The following is a 17,509-nucleotide window of genomic DNA, read 5'->3' as shown; positions in this document are numbered from 1 at the left end:
CTCGCAGTTCCTTGCTTCATAGATCCTTACATCGAAGATGGAATTTGCCAATCGTAGACGTTCGTGCTCCGTCTGTTCTCTAGGGCACATCCTTAAGCTAGGCAGAGATCAATGCTCAGATCTCGCTGTAAGTGTTATCTAAATGGTGTGTACGGGCATGAACTGTCAGGACGGGATGACCCTTCTCTCTACAACATCGAACACCACGATAATTATCTCGAAAACTCAAAGAACAGACGGGAAAACAACAAACGAATAGAGCACAGATACAAGCAGAAGACCCTAAAAAGGAGTCACGTATAAATCTATTCGCCGCATTGACGAGGCGAACATAAACCCGCATCCTCATGTAGGGTAGCGATAGTTGACTCGGCCGAGAGTGATATGGCAAATTGCGTCTCCACCCGACATGGAGGTGACTGGCGCATTGAGAGCCCGTGACGAGACGGAAATTAAAAGATCACGACAGACGCGATATGTCGCAAAAACAAACAACATCCGCGTGCCTTACACCGTCTTTTCACATCTTGTGAAGATGAACCATTCTTGAGACTGGATAGTGTATATTGGGAGGGGTGTAGATAGACAAAGCTCGCCGCAAGTGTGAGCCACATGACTTGTGGCTGTTGAGGCTTCAGTTACACAAAGTTGTTCTAGCCTCTGATTCGCTGGAGTCGCTTGTGCATATAACGTAGAGGGTTCATCAGGTTGGCATAGCCGAACCACTCTTCAATCACCATGAGGCTATTTCATGTACGATTGATTTACGTTCAGGGTAGGAAACATAATTGCATGCAGACTAGTACCTACGGGTTTAATGCTATAGTATCTCATTCTGAACAAGGCAATCCCATATCGCCTGTCTGAGACTCCAGCACTTGTCGAAAGGTAATCAATTATGAGCAAAGAAGCGACAGAGAAGGACACAAGGCTGCAAAACCATCGCTCCTCGAATTCAGCGTACCCGCCACGGCAGCATCTTAATACATTCTCAACGGCAGTGATGTGAAACTTAGTAGATTATAACCACATCGTCATGAGCTTAGGGTTCTTACGGCAGTATCATCATATGCCTAGAAGTATTACGATAAGACATAGGCTGAACTATGGTTGGAAATTACGAAGGCATCACCTATTCCTCTCCTCTAGAATGTCGACGGCGGACCACGATGACCTGAAAACTCCGAGGTCGATTCGGACAAACTGATAGGGAAACAGGGCAATCCGCAACACATTCATTATAAGGCCAATGATCCAAGGTTAGGATGAGTTCACCTAGCCATGAGTCACAGCGACGTATATTTGAGAAGTGGTCGATTAAAATAGGACTATTAACCGTGCTCAATCCATCAAACATCATATCATGAAAGCGCGCCGACTGCCCCCCATATCAATCCAACCGAATAACTAACTCAATACCTCCATGCTCGTCCATGGATTCTATAAATATGTTCTTTTCGCTCCTAAGATAACAGCGAATATTTTCATGTCTAAAGCAAACCTGTTTTTGTTTCGGCTCTATTGAGCCTTTTGTTGCTGTTCTTTGTTCAGAATGATTGTTAGTCAACACTGCAGGGTAAATACCCACCCAGGTGAGGAGAAAGGTATGTGTTGGGAATAAATACAATTAAGGGCCAAATTAACCCGGCCTTTTTCCCGGCGAGAACACAATTCCCGGTCTTGTGTGAAGCTTGATGGACTCCTCGGCAGAGTGCTAGCCCACGCGTTGTCGCTTAATTCCTCGATCGGGTGTGCTGTCTAGCCGCAGGTCATTGCGGGAAATTTCTTCTGTACCTGCGGGACTCGGAGTATTGTGGTGGCTCACATGGTGCAAGGGATGTCCCGTATGTAGTGACGGATTCTGGTGGCTCGGGTCTGTATCAAGGCTGAAGTTGAAATCAGTGCCATCAGTGTTGTACTGCCCTTCGCCAAATAAAGCGTTGCTGTCAAAAAACTGATCGAAATCTGCTGATTGAGGATCGAAGTACGCCTCGTTATCACCCAGACCAGGTACATGCCCGGAAGGACTCAGTGGTCCAAGTATGCTACCAAGTTCGCTAATCTTTGCATCTTGCTCGCTTTGAAGACGTTGAAGTTGATCTAGATCCAACTGGTTGGTGTTGATCTCGTTCAAGGATGGCGGTGCCATGGGAGGTCCCATGATAGGGGAAAGCGAAGGAGGTGGGTTGGACTCAATGGGTGGGGGTGAGACGGAGGTTGAGGTAGGCATAGTAGGCATGGCCATGTGGGCACTTGACGTAGGTATTTGAGCAGCAGCAGGTGCTGGTGTGGCAGAGACTGGGGTTGGGGCGGGAGTTGACCTGGCAGATGGAGCAGAGGAGGACTGGCCAGCCATAAAATTCACCAACTTGCTTCGCTGGGCATTGCTCAATGTGTTGGGGGCGTTCGCCACAAGTTCGGCAGCCTCTGGCAGATCTAGGCCATGATTGTTGGTTGCGTTGTGTTCGTTGATCATCTTCAACATCTGCTCATGAGGGTTTGCCTCTAGTTCCTGACGGAGATTGGGGGAATTTGTGTCGCTAGGTGAATTCTCTTGGAGTTCTGTGACATGGCCCATCTCAGGGTTGTGGTGGTTGACAGTTTGGTAAGTTGAATTGCCAAGTGTTGACCTGTTTGGGGTAGGCGATCTAACTGATTGGGCGCGGTTCTGGTTGGGGATAGGGGGTAGCAGGCCACGAGCCTTCTTGTGAGGTGTGCCGTATGATGAAGGATCCATCTGTTGGATGAAGTCTCCCAGGTCAACCACGCTGCCATGCTGGGCGGACTGCTGATTCTGGTTCGTGAGCATACTCGAAATGATATCGTTTACATTCTGCGAGTTGCCCTGATCCTCCAATGTTTTTCGAAAGACATTGGCAAGAAAGTTGAGAATGGCGTTGATAGAATTCTGATGGCGGTCATGCTGATTCTGGAACATGACCGCCTGTTGATAAAGATCGTTGTTGTTTCTTTGTAATCGATTGATGGCCCCGAGAATTAATTTCTGTTGTTCTCGGACTTTGGTCAATTCTTCTCGAACGAGAGTCATCTCTTTCTTTGGTATGGGCTGAGAATCACCAGCGGGTAATGATCGAGGAGCCTGGGCTGCAGAGGCTCCCAGCCCAGAGGCGAGGATCTCCTCGGTTGCCCCCTCATCCTCACTGTCGTTATCGATCTCAGCACCCTTGGCACCCTTCTTTGCTTTGCTTCCACTCTTGGGTTTATTGATGAGCCACAGGAGATTTGGATGTCCGCGTCGGAAATATGGGTTTGAGTACTCGCTAGGACTCTTATTCTTGCGCTCACTGGCTCGCATTGAGTTGTCCGACAGACCCACGCGTTTGTGGAAGCCATACATGTTAAGCTGCCGAACAAAGGATGCGTAGTTGTTGTGTTTGAACAGTTCCGGAATCAGAGTCTTCGCAAACTCATCCTCATCAAGCACAATGAACGAATCTCCCTTTTCTGACCATCGAATCAAATCTTCGTTCTTGCGCTCTTCCAGGAAACTTTGACATGGTTAGTTTGTCTCTTCGATCTCATGCTGATGGAGAAACCTACCTGCTCAGCTTTTGCACGAAAGGGGGAATCTGCTTGCGCTTTGCTTGCGCTTCTCTCTTGGCCTTCTGGGCCATCTCCTCTAATATCTCAACATTGTCTTGCTCATTCAAGTTTTCGGAGGGGTTTTGTTGAAGCAAAGCATTATCATCGCCAACAAAGTTTCCCCATGGTTCTACTGCTCCATCATAGGGTCGGGCATTGGTCGGAACAAGCGCGCGATTCATTTGCCGTCGAGCAAGCGTGTTCGATGGCGTCGACACAGGCTGAGCATATTGTGGCTGTGCCGGAACCAGACCAAATGAGGTCCCAACATGAGCATTCCCATCCATGATACCATCAGCACCGTTCATGAAGCTCGAAGGGTCGCCCATTCCATTCCAACGCATCACCTGGTCGCCAGCCGGGTTCCCCGCGTTGTACTGTGGCTGCATTTGCTGCGGTATGGGCATCATTGGGGACGCTCCTGGTGCTGCTCGTTTCCTTGGGTTGGGCGCTGACATGAAAATGGTTCTGGCTCAATCGGTGCTTCTTCAGAAGCGGTGAGATTAAATTTGTGTGGATTGGCGCGATCGATGCCTAATCTAGTCGGGTATGGGTTTGAGACTGCTGATGTTGGCCGCCTTGGGACCAGGTCGCCTCGTCGCCTTGATCGAAATCGATTTCACGCAATGCGTGCTTTGGGGATGATAACCCAGAGAGTAATTGTGATTTTTATTAAGACTCCTGTAATTGCGTGTGCGCAACGTCGTCCGTAGTAAGCGGTCAACGACTTATCTTTTGCTCGGCCGTGTTCGGGTTGTGATAAGGGAGAGTGTTGGACGGTTTCGAGGGAGCAGATATGAATCGCGAGAGGGCCTTGGAAGGTAAATGCGAAAAGCTGTCGCAAAAGCCACAGTCAAACGTGATTGTTGGTGAAGAGGCACAGCCTTAAGATATGATTATGGAGAAGATGCGCGGGCGCGGGACTGAAGTCTAAGGACAGCCACTCGTTTGCTCTATCTTCGTGTACGGAGCTCGCGTAGTGATGCCTTAAAGCAGTGGGAGTTGCGCAGCGCGTCTGCCCAAGTTATGTAGTCTGAAGGAAAAGGCTGGAAGGCAGCCTGTGGTCTTGGTCGGTGGGCCTTGCTCTATATAGATCAAGGGAGATAAGAAATGGTGAGCGGCATACCCATCCTGAAACGGTAAGTAATAGGCGATGCACAGGCCGGAAGCTGAAGCGAGCAAGTACCGATGTTGCGATTGAACGGTGGTGCAGTTTGCGTGACGGTGATGATGCTGGAGTTGATGGTCGCGCTGCGAATGGGTCTTCCGGAGCATTTGGAGCGGGCGGATTGAATGTCAAATATTTTTGGGCCAATCAGATTTCTGTCAGAGACATGGGCCCAGGTCTTCACGTGATGATAAGACGACGTATCTCGATCTTCAACGTTGACGAAAGCCACAACTTTGTAGCCCCTTGGCGGCGTTTTGACAGCTTTTTTTTTTTTAATTCAGTTCTGTAAGCCCTATCAATTTCAGAGACAGAATGTCTCACTTAAATTACTTGCATCAATTCGGTCATTGACTATAGAAACAATAGTCAAAACTTCATCATCACTATGCGTCCTCGAGGATCGAGATCGGTCATGACATGTATTGTGGGGACGGCAGATGCGACTCGTAATGCCACTTTTCTTCAACGAACAAGCATTGGCGTCATCCTATCCCATGTCAGCTCAGACTAGGAGGGGCACTATTAAACCTGGCCTGATGCTTTTATGCTGGGTATCATAGACAGACTATTCCTATTATGGACTCAAACTTCACTTGTCACCAACAGCTTTGAACCACACTTGGCCTATCTACCTGATCTTCTCGGTTACTTTGCTCCTCGACCTGCAAGCGATGCTGCCTGAGCCATCTTAGCATTCCTTGCTGCATCTCGTGCCTGGTCCCATGCTCTTCCGGAGTTTCCCTGCCGAGCATCGCGCGCAGCTCTCTTCTCATCCTTGAGAGTCCGAGCCTTCTCGCGCGGATCAATGACAACAAGCTCTTCTTCTGCCTTCTTACGGTTACTAAGATCCTTGCCTAATTTGTCTGCCGCGAAGCTGAGGGAATGAGACATCCACCCTTCATCATCGCTCTCATCTTTTTCCTGCTTATCCCAGGATGTACAGCTTTGACAATTTGCGATAAAGTGTAAATCACATAACTCAGCTTCATCGTCTGGAGCATGGGTACTTCCCTCTTCACGCATAGCCCCGGTTGTTGTATGTTCGTTATCCTTTTCCGGGGGTGCCTTCTCCAATCTCGATTGGAAGGCCTTCAGCATGCGGAGTGTTTTTGCGTCCTCACTCGCCGAGGTGTTGGCAGCTCCGGGCCTTCGTTTCCGGCCCCTGATTGATGTTTCAGGGATCATGGATTCGAGTGCAGACTTCTTCTTCTCCTTCACAGGTTCCTCCGCATGAATGGTCCGTCGCATCGATGCTTTCAGAGCGGCCATCTCCTCGTTGGCTCGCTCTAGAGCGGTCTTTCTGGGAGCCTCCGGTTCAGGTGATTGGTCCTTCACCTCCCTGGTCGTAAGCGAGCCAGGACTCCGCCGCATTTCATTGGATGGCTGATCAAGCGTGGCCTTCCTCGGCCCTTTGTCACTGACCTCATCTGCGACTGATGAGAGCTTCTCCGTTACTGTTGGCTTCTTGACTTTCGGCTTTGCTGGTTTCCTGGGGATTTCGTCTTCCTCCTCATCTTCCATGACAATTCTCGTATCAAATTTCTTTTTCTTGAGCACTGGCATGTCGTCATCACCTTCCTCGTCGCCGAAACTGAGTAGTTGTTTCCCGCCTTTCCGCTTCTTCTTTTTATCCTTACTTGTTGCTGCTGCTGTTTTAGATGGCGCTTGGGTAGCCACTCGAGATCGCTTCTTCATGTCATCGAAGGGGTTGACCAGTATCTCTATTCGTTCGATCTTCACTGGGTAGGTCGGGCGTTCCGTTGCTTCGTCCACTTCCCCCTCGCCCATTTTCGCCAAGTTGTAGATCGTGTCGCCAGCAATTCGGCCAAACAGGGTGTTCTTTCCATTGAGCTCCTCGGCCCTGTCGAGCGTGAAGAAGAACTGGCTACCATTGGTATCTGGACGCGATTCGTTCGCGGAACCCAGCAGACCACGCCGGTTGAATTTGAGTCGAGAGTGGAATTCGTCCTTGAAATTGATTCCTGTTGGTCCTGCATTCTTCCCTTGGCGCTGGTCCATGGGCCATGGATCTAGGTCGCCGCTGAATGCGCCTCCATCGTAAATGGACTCTCCTCCATTGCCGGTGCCTGTAGGATCTCCACCTTGCAATATGAAACCTGGAACTAAGCGATGGAATATTGTATTATCGTAATAGCCGTCGAGCGCTAGTTGTAAGAAGTTGCGACATGTCAACGGCGTTTGTTTCGCGAATAACTCGACGGAGAGTTCGCCCCGGGTGGTGTGAATAATAACTGAGGCAGTGGGCTGCGGTTCAAGATTATAGATCGCCGACATTGCGACGCCTTGAGTCTTGGTGAACGGAGATTGGGTGTTTGCTGTTGACGTTGTAGAGTTCAAGTCGCGTGTGATGAAGACTGGAAGAGCTAAGAAGAAGCTTGGCTTGGCCTGCATGACAGATCCACACTGAGTCTTATCGATAACATCATCATATAGAATTCTTTGTAGATGGAAGTAAAAGAAGGATAATAGCTATGGGAGATGCGAATCTTATATTCTAGTAACTGCAATAAAATCTCTTCAAATCGTTCTAAGTTCAGGTTTCTCATCTTAAGGCTTGGACTAAATCAATAATAATGTACACGTCCAGAAATCTGGCGTTTTCCTACCCAGCCTTGAAAGCGTCACCATGCTATGTCTTCAATATGTTGCACAAATAACTGATACGGTTACCAATACACAGCGATCGCAACTCCACTATAAAACAAATGGTGTTCCTGCAGGAAGTCAAAGAACTGTTTCAATGATACTCTTGATTAGACCAGCTACCTATGAGAGAATTAGCTGCTTATGTACTAGCTAGCAAGTCGGTTGTTCAACAAGCGGGTCCTCATGACCTTCCGGTGAGATGGCCGAGTTGGTTATGGCGCCAGGTTAAGGTTAACCTTAACACCAATTTCCTGGTGGAGCAATCCTCCTGGGTTCGAGTCCCAGTCTCATCATGATGTGTTTTTTTGCTCTCTCCGGTAGAGACAACTACTCCCCATTTTTTGCTCAGGTCCCGGTCGTACACGATTCCCCAACTATTTGTATATAGCCCTGTAGGACTAGGTGGTTGCTTGTTAAACCATCAGTTATGCCTTGTCTTGTTCTCCTTGTGCCAATAGAATTTTTGTTTGAAACGTTCAAAACAAACACAGTTCACATGAAATCTCTGACATAGAGTTTCATAAATAACACGCAGTGATTGCTTTGTTCAGAGTAACTTCAACTATGATCATGTTATCGCCCATTGTCCACGCAATCACCAGGGCTTGTGTTCAGATAAACACTCATTATTCACAATTGTTCATATACCCCAAGAATTATCCTTTTGTAGCAGAAATCCCCACATATTGATATAAAGTATCTCGAGCTTCGCGTTATTCTTCTCTCATCACACGCGGCTTCAAACTTCCTGGTAAGATCTCAGTTTCAATCTAGTTCATGTCGTTAGGCTGGTCTAGACGATAAAGAAGGTTCCAAGAGACGTAACGTAACACAGCGACACTCATGTCCTTCAAGAACCCCCGACAGATCCATAAACTGCCGGTTCTTCACGAGCATGTTGTTTCCCAATTCCAAGCGGGCCCCTGTCCCTGGCTTCAAGATCTGCTTCAACGACAGCAGTGACGCAGAGCATCGTATATTCCACATCGACATCAAGGATGTGAGAAAATGGCGAGACGCGTTCAAGCCAAAGAGGCTTGATAACAAAACAGACCGAAGGCGCCAAGACACCCGCGCATCAATGGCCCAATGGGCCATCACCAACAGTTCCTTTGTTACTTGCAACCAAGAGGATATTCCCATTCCAGTACGCGAGCCAGAATCCACTGACAGTGAATCATCATGTGACTCCCTAATTTTTACAATGGAGAAGTTGGATGTCTTTGGAAACACGAAATACAATGGCACAGTTGATGCCAAAATGGTTGCAGAACGGGTCAAGACCAAAAGGATCCTCGAAGGTACGTTGACTCCGGACCCTGACCGAAACTATGAGGGCGAATTTACCCTCTTGTTCCTATCATTCGTCGCTAAAGAGGAAGAGACTCAACGGGAACAACAGCCTGATATTGTTGATGATGATCCGAAAAGCTGGAAATTTCTGCATGGCATTATCACCGCGGGGCAGAGCGATGAGTCCAGTGAACTTCCTGCTTACCATCCCAGCCAACGAGCATTTGTCCTTCTTCGGAAATTCAGGGGGCCTTTCCTGGTTACCTGTTCTAGACGAAACATTGATGCTTGCAGCCACGCGGAACTCCTGAAGCTCATTTGGCAGATGGAGATGACCGGATGGAATGACATGATCTATGTCACCCAGAAGGATGAGGAGGTCCCTTACCGCATCAAAAGTAAGAAAAAAGCCGAAGTGTTGGAATGGGGACGCTTTGAAGATGATTATGAGCGTCCACGGACGCCAGTTAAAGAGGCTAGGAGAGGCAAGAAACTTAGGAGCTTCATCCTAAACAATAAAAAGATTTAGGTAAGTTGAGTAGAAGTCAATAGGCCTTTAGACTAGTTGTTTTTGACATCTTACTTTGAGGGCAGGAGTTTTCTTATTTCTCCTGAAGGGGTAGTTTAGGATTCCGGTAGAGTTTAAGGGGTTTTGGTTGGCGTGCGTAGATTGAGAATATAATGAATGATAGTCTTCAAAATGAAGTTTCGTGTGGTAAATCGTTTGCCATTTTCGTCTTCCTTCATCCTTCAGTGATGTGCCGTAACGGTAGTACAGTGCTTCGTTCGAGGAGGTATGGTGCAATGTCATGGCGTGACAAGAAGTACGAAGGACATTGTCGTTATCTCAACCAGCGATCGGGTTGGCGTGGATCGTCACATTTTCGATACGAACTGGCTCCTTGGGTCTGTTCTTGCGGTCCACCTCGATAGCTTCCATCTTAGCCAATGTCGCTAAACCCTCGTCTCCGATGACGCGTCCAAATACAGTGTTGAGTCCGTCCAGATGCGGCGCCTTGTCGAATGTGATAAAGAATTGCGATCCGTTTGTCCCAGGTCCCTTGTTGGCCATCGACAGCACGCCTCGAGCGCCGTGTCGTAGCGCTGGCCGGATCTCGTCTTCAAACGCGCCTCCCCATATGCTGCGTCCGCCTTTGGGGTTATCGGGGGGGTTTGGTGTTGCGGGTGCGCCAGTCTGTGCCATGAACTTGGGGATGAGGCGGTGGAATGGAGATTTATCGTAGTAGCCAGAGCCACAGAGGGCAAGGAAATTCTGGTAGGAGTGAGCAAAAGACCGGGATTGAACATATACTGGATTATACGAACCTCTGCAGTTTTGGGAACACTTTCGCAGTATATCTCAACCTTAATGTCGCCGTGCGACGTGTGCAGCGTGACTGACATAGTCGTTGTCTTCAAGATAATGGTGTTCAGCGATGAAGGAGATGTTATTTTTAGTTTGGAAGAAGATTATTTAATGCTGCTTGGTAGGTGTTGATAATGGAACATTGAGAAGATGATTGGGCGAGGCCTTAATGATTGATACTTGATGACTAATACAGTCGACGACATTACGGATCTAACTTGCAATAGCAGGGTATTTCTTAATCCCTAGGCAGTTGATACTAAGCCCTACCTTTATGGACTCATGATTCTGAGTAATAAAGACTTGTGGCTGTACCATAAGTATTCTACGGATGAATGGGGTTGATGCGCGTTGACGAAGTGTTGAATGTGCTAAGTGTGCCTCGTATATTTGCCTTAAGCTAAGCCAGCCGCCTTTCCCTTCCATCCGTTATGGATGCTTTGCGTGGTAATTCGTTCTATCGTCAAGATGTCTTTAGTTCGTGGAGATACAGGAAAACTGAATTGTTAAATCCTGCGACTTTCACCTATAAATACTTTGCACGGCAGCTCTCAGCTCTTACGAATACAATTGTCGATGGCTGTTGTCGACACTCAGAACTCTCTCAGTAACTGCTCCTTTGAAGCTCTGCCACGCCTAAAAACAGTGAATGCAATATCCTTCTCAATTAGAGTTATGTGACCCCTTCCCTTATGCAAAAGCCCGCGGCGATACACGTTGAATGGATATTATGGCGAAGGGAGAAGCCAGTGAACAGACTGTCAAAACATAATAGGAGGTCTTCCTCGGCCATTTCATACTTGACCAAACTGCTCGACATTTGGAGAAATCTATATCAAAGACGGAAATATATCAAGAACGCTGGAGCAATGGTGCCCAATCGAGACAGACCAATTTTAGGTATCCGCCTTGGCTCAGAAACCAAGGCTCACGTTCAAATGATACAAATTTATTAGGATTTATAGCTTGGTAGCTTGTTTAACCTCACCGTCTATGCAATAAAAGGTCTTGAACTCAATGGATGTTCATGCCCATGACATCACGCTCACATCCTCGCCCTTCCCGAAGCCTCGTCCAATCTTGGCGGCTTCTCCGGCATTAGCTTCCACTGAAACCCCCGTAATGCCCGCAGGGACGGTCAGAAAACTTGAGACTTGACACTATATGACAGAAATACTGAGGCAGACTTAGGCTTTATACAGTAAGTTCTTGATTAGTTTATTCTAACTCGCCGATAGAAGATCGAACTTTTTGGCTCCCTAAGGTGCCCCTGGCTATCCCCTGGGGAATAACACACTAACAGTTACAGACCCACTGGAACGCTGCGCGAAATAAAAAAGTCCTTGCTGTGGTTGGTCCCGTCCGGACCGATCGGCCTCTCCTGTTGCTGGTTGCTTCGCATTGGCATTCAAATCTCCCGTGTCCCAGCTTTTCTCATCGCCTTCTCTCTTTTTTCTTCTTCTTCTTCTCTTCAACCTCCACCTCTTTCTTTCCATTGTCGCCCTTGTTCTCCGTCGGCGGTCATTGTGTGTGATTAGGCAGAGTCTCATCGGGAAAGGAACGTCGTGTCAAGGACAAGCAGCGCATCGCCGAAGCAACAACAACAAAACAACAACAATGCACGCATCAAAGATCATCGCCTCAATTGGCCTTGCGGCTTCTGCCCATGCCACAGTCATCCGCTATGAGCGCGATCTCGAAGCCAATGCTCCTGCTCTCGAGAAGCGAGCCGAACCGACTGCCGCTTGGGTTACTGTCGATGATGAGATGCAGCCTGCGACGACATACACTCCCTCGTATACCACCGTCGATGGCACCACTTCTCTGATTGATGCTCCTCCTCACGATCTTACCGCCAGTGTCTACACCTACACCAGCTGGGGCAAGATTCACACCAGCACTGGCGAGCCTCCCAACCCTCAGGCCACCGGCAAGCATGGCGAGGGTGTCTTTGCGCGATGCTACAACAAGGACGGCGATAATGCTCCTTTCTGCTCGCCTTACGCCAACAGCACCCTGGATGTTAAGAATACATACTTTGGTAAGCGACCCAGCCATTGATGTGTCACTTGTAATAACTAACAGATTTTCAGTTACCTGGGATCCCGATTACTTCAACAAGACCAAGTCCTCTGATAACTCTACTCTCATGGTCACTGCCCGCCTCGACCTCTACAACCGTACTAGTGAATCATGGGTGAAGTACAAGGAATTCACCGATTCCGCCGTCCCCGCCGCCTGGGGCTATTGGCCTTTCGATGTCAAGCAGGACTACATGAAGTACTCGCCCTACAACATCTCCATCACCCTCTACAGCAACAGCAATAACTCCCTCGAGAAGACCAAGTCCTCATCTCTTTACCTCAACCTCAATGATCAGAACTTCCCTGAGAAGTCCCACGAGAAGTTGCCCGAGGGCCAGACCCTGACCATCGCTCTGCCTGTCGTCTTCGGTTCTCTCTTCCTCCTCATCGTCGGTGGCTTCCTCTGGAACCGCAAGACCCGTCGTATCGGACTCGGCAACATCTCGAGCCGCTCTCGTCACGGTTACACTGGCCGCGCCAAGCGCCGTATCTTTGGTGCCAGGGATAATGGCATCCAGCTCGATACTTCAGTTCCTCCTCCTGGTGAATACCGTGACGCTCCTCAGCGTGCTCGCGCCGACAGCGACGGTCTCGGCAGCTTGGCCGGTAGCCCTGTCGATGCTACATTCCCTCAGCAGGGCACCACAGGTGGTCGCAATGCCTTCCGCGACGAAGTGCGAAGACAGGAGGAGGAGAGACGTATGTAAAAAGAGGTGGAATGTTTATGATCTTCGATGTCGTGTAATTGCTGGTACTTGACACCAAGCGATTTTGTTACAATATTTACAAATGACTTGTTATAATATGCATCTAGATGGCTGGAAGTTGGGTGTAACGTTTTCACACGACGCATAACGAAAATCAATACGAAAGACTTGTCTAGACCGAAAATATTGGGACCTCTTGGGTCCATGTAACAAAAGTACTCTGTACAGGAGGGCATCGCCAAAAACAACCAAGTTCCTAATCCGTAAAATCAAAGCCATCTGCCGAAAAGTGTCATACGCCGGGCGTCATGGGTATTGAAGCCATCCCTACCAAAATCCCACCCCTGGCAGATTGCAATAGTTGATGGCCAAGACATCAACAAGCAGGCCGTAGCAACTCCGTAAAAGCATGTAAATGAGCAGTATCCTTCCCCATGCGCCGTTCTAGACCTTGGCCCGCTTAGTGTTCCCAACGCTTTGTCCGTCGTCCTCGAAACGTCTCTTTGTCTTTTCAGGTGCTGGTGTGGCAGGAGGTGATTCCTGCTCTGCCGTCAGATCAAAACCGGCACAAAGGTCGAGCTGTGTCTCTCCCTCTTGCAATGGCCTCAGTAAGTCAGCTGGGATGGCCGTGGCCAGCTGACACTTGGCCTCGCATGGTTGGTACGTATTCGTCGTCCAAGCATCATCGGCGTAGTTTTTGGCCTCGGCGATAGTATATCCTGTGCTAAAGCCCTCGTGGTATGCATCTGGGAGAATTACTATTGTCTCGCCAGGACGCTGGTCAATGATGCGGAAAGGGATGCCAAGTTTTTCCAGTTTCTGGGGAAAGAAAAACTCGGCTCGATGGCGCATAAACTGTGAGCACTTGTCCTTCCGGCCAAGCGCCTCTTCGGCAACATCGACTGCAGTCGAGGGAACCACGATCCAAATCTTTCGTCCCTTGTACAGATGGTTAAGGGAAACGAGCCGGAAGTCTTCTGCGTGGATTTGAAAGCTGGCTCCAAAATGGGGTCCTGATTCATACACATATGGAGTATGGATTCCAGGAATTATGGCTTTTGTGTTGTCCAATTTATCACCTTTGAGGGGATAAATGGGACTTCTTTCAGGAACACCGGCTTCAAGACGTTGTTCGGGAGTCCATGCAGGCACATCAACTCGATAACGTACATTGCGAATCTGCTTGTGGTCGTTCTTGCGATAAAGTTTTCTGAGCTGATCGATGGCTTTGATAGCCGTGACATTGCATTTCGTACCTGTAACGGACGAGTTGAAACTGCCGACAGACGGAACTGTGTCAACTCGCCAGAAACTGTTCCTTTTAATTTGAGTAGGGCGATAAGCATTCGCCGGTACTTTTTGGGAGTCCTTTGCTGGGAGGTCTTCTATGAGTTCCTCAGGAAGGACGATTTTAAAACAGCCGTGGCTTTCAGCCTTAAGACTCCTGGCGAATGCAAGATTTGCCGGAAAGTCGTTCCATTGCTCGACAGTTGGTTTGAGCCGGAGAACTTGATGTCCCTCAGGGCCATCCCAATCAAAATCTATTGGATCGGGTTCAGCGACAGGCTCATCCAATTCGGATGGTATATCACTGAGAATTGAGCTTGCGTCGTCTTCGTCAAGGTCCGGAGAAAGTGACGGGACTTGTCCCAGCGGAGATGGTCCATTCGTAATGATATCTTGGTCTGTGATTAATTGAGACGTCTGAGGATACTGTGGTTCGATGACGTTTTGCTGTGTTTTGGCGGGGATTGGACGCTGCTCGTCTAGGGATTCGGTAGTGGGAAGTGGCCCAGGCGCAGGTGCAGGTTCAAGATGCGAAGAGTGTTGAAAATGAAGAACAGGTTCCGCAAACTCATGCGGCGGATGTTGAATCTCCATTGAAGCCGGGAGGAGCCCGCCTCGCCAATGCGATAGGCAAGCGATGAGGTTTTGGTGTTGATTGATGTCTGACAGTGGAGAACAAAAGTGAGAGTGAGAGTGAGCGAGAAAGGCGGCGAGTGAGAGATGAGCACAATCGCCACTTATTTTAGGACAGAGGCCAGAGTTTTTGTATGCGCCGTGAGGCTCCGAACTCTCATTCTTGACAGCCAACAACCAGGACAAAGGCACAAAGGAACAAGAGAAGAGCAGGAAGTTTGTGCGCGATGAGCGTATGAACAAAAGAGAAAATGGAGGCTACCTAGGGTAGTAGTAGTTGTCAGGTAGTAGGTTGCAGAAAAGAATCCCCCATGAGAAGCAGAATGTCGACCAAAATAGTACTAGACCAAACGAGTCCAGGGGGGCACCTGGGTTCCCGCCAGTGGCAGAAAGTGTGAGGTACTTGCTCAAGGAAGCTGGTCGCCACCGAAATGCATGTCTCCTTACCAGACAGAATTGTAGTTGGTGCCAGCGAGGGGATGACCTGTGGTTCTGCGCTGCAGTGACTGCGCTGCACTGCACTTTAGAGTGAGCGGGTCACGCGGGGGGTTCAGGGATTGGTCAAAAGAGAAGCAAATATTTGATTCTAGCGGGAAAACCACCTGCAAGGTCCCTGATTAGCGCGGGGCACTCAAGACAAGGCAGCCAAGTTGCAGTCAAGGCGGGAAAAAACAAGCTGTCATCCAAATACTGTAAACAATTGCTATTTGCGAGCGGGGCCTTGCAGCTGAGCATAAAGAACGGATTCTTGCTATCAAAGGGAGAGAATTTTCTCTCATTCTTTGATTTTACTTGTTCAGAATTAAAGTTTTCTCCTACCTGTGGGAATGGTAAACGCCGTCAGGCGGACAAAAATAATCGAGTTTACTTTAGGCTTTGTTGAAAACGGGTGGAGCAATTGAGCCCAGACCATAAAAGGATAAGTGCGTGATCGTCCCGCTGAAGCACTTTGTTGGTGACGTTGAAAAGGCGACAGGGGTCTTTATCAATCTAAGTAGGTCTTCAACGACCTGGATATTGAAATCCGCTGAATAATATGCGAGAGTTCCGATTGTCTCAGAGACTATAACTCTGTCAGTGGTGATAGCCCAAGGGAAAAACTTCTTAGGTCCACACATACATGCAAATAGCCTAGGGCTTTCCTACTCTTTGTCAGTTTGCACTGCAGTTTAGGAATCATAATCATGAAGCGAATAGAGATTTGTTAATTCTTAGTCTTCACTGCTGGATAGGGCTAGAGTATATTTGGCCGTTACAAACAAGAGTCAGCGGTTGGGTTGAAGTGGCTCTATTGTCATGTCCTGTTCTACCTTGATACCCTTCTTCTTACGCCTGACACGATCAACCTTCTGCCCCTTCAACCTGACTGATATTCCCCTCAACATTAATATGGACCACCGCCGGGTATAGCTTATCCCTCGTTCGTATCATCATGCCAGCAAATATTTACTGCATCGGCCGCTTCTGCGACGATCTTGTCAACACCGCTTGGGCTTTGATTAGAGACAACAAGTTCCAGTTTGTATCTCTGTAGAAGATTGTCAGTTTATTAGGCCGGGGATCCATCACGGCACCCATTCGCGATGTCGTCGCGCCTGTTCTTTAGAGACAGAAACGATTCTGCATCAAGGTTGTCCGTGGGGTTGGCATGCGAAACTGTATTGATCAAAACTCGTAGGCATTGCGCAACTTTGACTCCTTGCACTTCTCCTTGCCTGAGGCCGTTGCTATTTAAAGCTCTGTTATAGCAACTGTGGATTGTAAAAATCAAGACATAGAGGCCAAAATGTTGGTCGAAGATTTTTTTTTTAAGTTCGTCGGATGCGATGTCTTCGGAGTTTCTTGTTTTGTCGCATGTGCCAATAATACGGCCGATGCGTGGTGCGAGATTGTCTTTAATTTCGAAGAGCAACATTCTTGATGGGTGAATTTCGAGAGTCCGCAATACATGATCTAACCAGGTGTAGTCTTCCATAGTTTCATCATGACACTCCCTAATTGCCGTCCAGAGCTCCTGGTGTGATGGGGAAGTTTCCAAATTGTCGAGCCAGTCAACTGTGTGCTTCTAATGTGTTGATTGGTGTTGAAGGTTTTCTTTGATGTGACTCTTGATCTGAGATAGTCGTTCCGAAGACACTTGAGAGACTGGTTTTGGGGCCGCTTTAGGAACCACGTCTTCATCTAGCTTAAATGGTGAGCAGGTGGGATATTGATGTATCCATTTTCGACCATATCGTTGAGTTCAGTTGCTAATCGACGTAGAGGTACTGCGCGAAGCGACGAGTGGCTAGTGTTCGTAGCTGGCATGATCAATCATCCAGGTGGCAAGCAGATATACTCTGATGCAGAGAAGATGAAGATGAAGAGGAGAGAATTATGGAAAGGGTGAGGATTTAAATCGAATCACTTGCAGGCTTAGAGGCAGTGATTCACGCATCAATATCCAGCGAGCTCGACAGCAATGACCGCTAAGAGTTAGTATCAATTCATGCGACTATGAGACTAGCTCACATATATAACCGCTTACCTCCAATTAGTACTTAAGTCAGATAGTATGCACCTACGTAACTGTTAACCGCTCCGTGCTATGGCCGTTCAAGTCTCCTGCTTCATGCCATACGCGAAAGTAGATTCCAGCCTCTCCTCTTGGGCCAAACTTGTGTGATCTCAATCTTGGTTAATACGGTATGAGTATCAT

General features: G+C 48.3%; 7 protein-coding genes and 1 non-coding gene across 12 annotated transcripts in view; 3 read left to right on the top strand and 5 right to left on the bottom strand.

Annotated features, from left to right (window-relative positions):
- Positions 1-948: 948 nt before the first annotated feature.
- FOXG_00913 (uncharacterized protein) lies at positions 949-5,033 on the bottom strand. Of its 5 annotated transcripts, XM_018377565.1 has the most exons (4): positions 4,790-4,842; positions 3,562-4,734; positions 1,626-3,509; positions 1,158-1,541 (listed from the first exon to the last, which is right to left on the bottom strand). In XM_018377565.1, exons 2-3 carry the CDS (start codon positions 4,059-4,061, stop codon positions 1,715-1,717), a joined length of 2,295 nt encoding a protein of 764 aa, XP_018233315.1. In that variant the 5' UTR covers positions 4,062-4,734; positions 4,790-4,842; the 3' UTR covers positions 1,158-1,541; positions 1,626-1,714. The 5 variants fall into 5 exon arrangements, with proteins under 5 accessions (XP_018233312.1, XP_018233311.1, XP_018233315.1 ...); XM_018377562.1 differs by having other exon boundaries at positions 949-1,541; positions 3,562-5,033; XM_018377563.1 differs by having other exon boundaries at positions 1,158-1,536; positions 1,589-3,509; positions 3,562-5,033.
- Positions 5,034-5,125: 92 nt separating this feature from the next.
- On the bottom strand, positions 5,126-7,148 carry FOXG_00912 (peptidyl-prolyl isomerase CWC27). The gene has a single exon (XM_018377560.1). The coding sequence runs from the start codon at positions 7,067-7,069 to the stop codon at positions 5,420-5,422; it is 1,650 nt and encodes a 549-aa protein (XP_018233310.1). The 5' UTR covers positions 7,070-7,148; the 3' UTR covers positions 5,126-5,419.
- A 486-nt stretch (positions 7,149-7,634) lies between these two features.
- Positions 7,635-7,734, top strand: FOXG_17979. Its single transcript has one exon. It is a non-coding gene; the product is annotated as a tRNA-Leu (tRNA).
- Positions 7,735-8,801: 1,067 nt separating this feature from the next.
- Positions 8,802-9,545, bottom strand: FOXG_17978 (uncharacterized protein; the record flags this gene model as incomplete). Its single annotated transcript, XM_018398008.1, has 2 exons — positions 8,802-9,242; positions 9,318-9,545. The coding sequence occupies 2 exons, from the start codon at positions 9,543-9,545 to the stop codon at positions 8,802-8,804; spliced, it is 669 nt and encodes a 222-aa protein (XP_018233309.1).
- Positions 9,546-9,581: 36 nt separating this feature from the next.
- FOXG_00910 (peptidyl-prolyl cis-trans isomerase-like 3) lies at positions 9,582-10,138 on the bottom strand (the record flags this gene model as incomplete). The annotated part of the gene is made up of 2 exons (XM_018377559.1): positions 9,582-10,007; positions 10,061-10,138. 2 exons carry the CDS (start codon positions 10,136-10,138, stop codon positions 9,582-9,584), a joined length of 504 nt encoding a protein of 167 aa, XP_018233308.1.
- Positions 10,139-11,207: 1,069 nt separating this feature from the next.
- On the top strand, positions 11,208-15,120 carry FOXG_00908 (uncharacterized protein). The gene is made up of 3 exons (XM_018377557.1): positions 11,208-11,364; positions 11,410-12,141; positions 12,194-15,120. The coding sequence occupies exons 2-3, from the start codon at positions 11,718-11,720 to the stop codon at positions 12,889-12,891; spliced, it is 1,122 nt and encodes a 373-aa protein (XP_018233306.1). The 5' UTR covers positions 11,208-11,364; positions 11,410-11,717; the 3' UTR covers positions 12,892-15,120.
- On the bottom strand, positions 12,960-15,112 carry FOXG_00909 (uncharacterized protein). Its single transcript, XM_018377558.1, has one exon. The coding sequence runs from the start codon at positions 14,770-14,772 to the stop codon at positions 13,336-13,338; it is 1,437 nt and encodes a 478-aa protein (XP_018233307.1). The 5' UTR covers positions 14,773-15,112; the 3' UTR covers positions 12,960-13,335.
- A 2,152-nt stretch (positions 15,121-17,272) lies between the features above and the next one.
- The window catches only part of FOXG_00907 (uncharacterized protein), a gene marked incomplete at both ends in the record, with an annotated part of 1,009 nt that continues 772 nt past the window's right edge, over positions 17,273-17,509 (top strand). Inside the window, one exon of the mRNA XM_018377556.1 lies at positions 17,273-17,285. Coding sequence (XP_018233305.1) covers positions 17,273-17,285 — 13 coding nt within the window. The remainder of the gene's footprint in view (positions 17,286-17,509) is intronic.

The sequence above is a fragment of the Fusarium oxysporum genome, chromosome 1, assembly GCF_000149955.1.
Source record: "Fusarium oxysporum f. sp. lycopersici 4287 chromosome 1, whole genome shotgun sequence".
NCBI lineage: Eukaryota > Fungi > Ascomycota > Sordariomycetes > Hypocreales > Nectriaceae > Fusarium > Fusarium oxysporum.
Note: the sequence above shows the minus strand (reverse complement) of the source record. Positions and strands in the feature narration are given on the sequence as shown.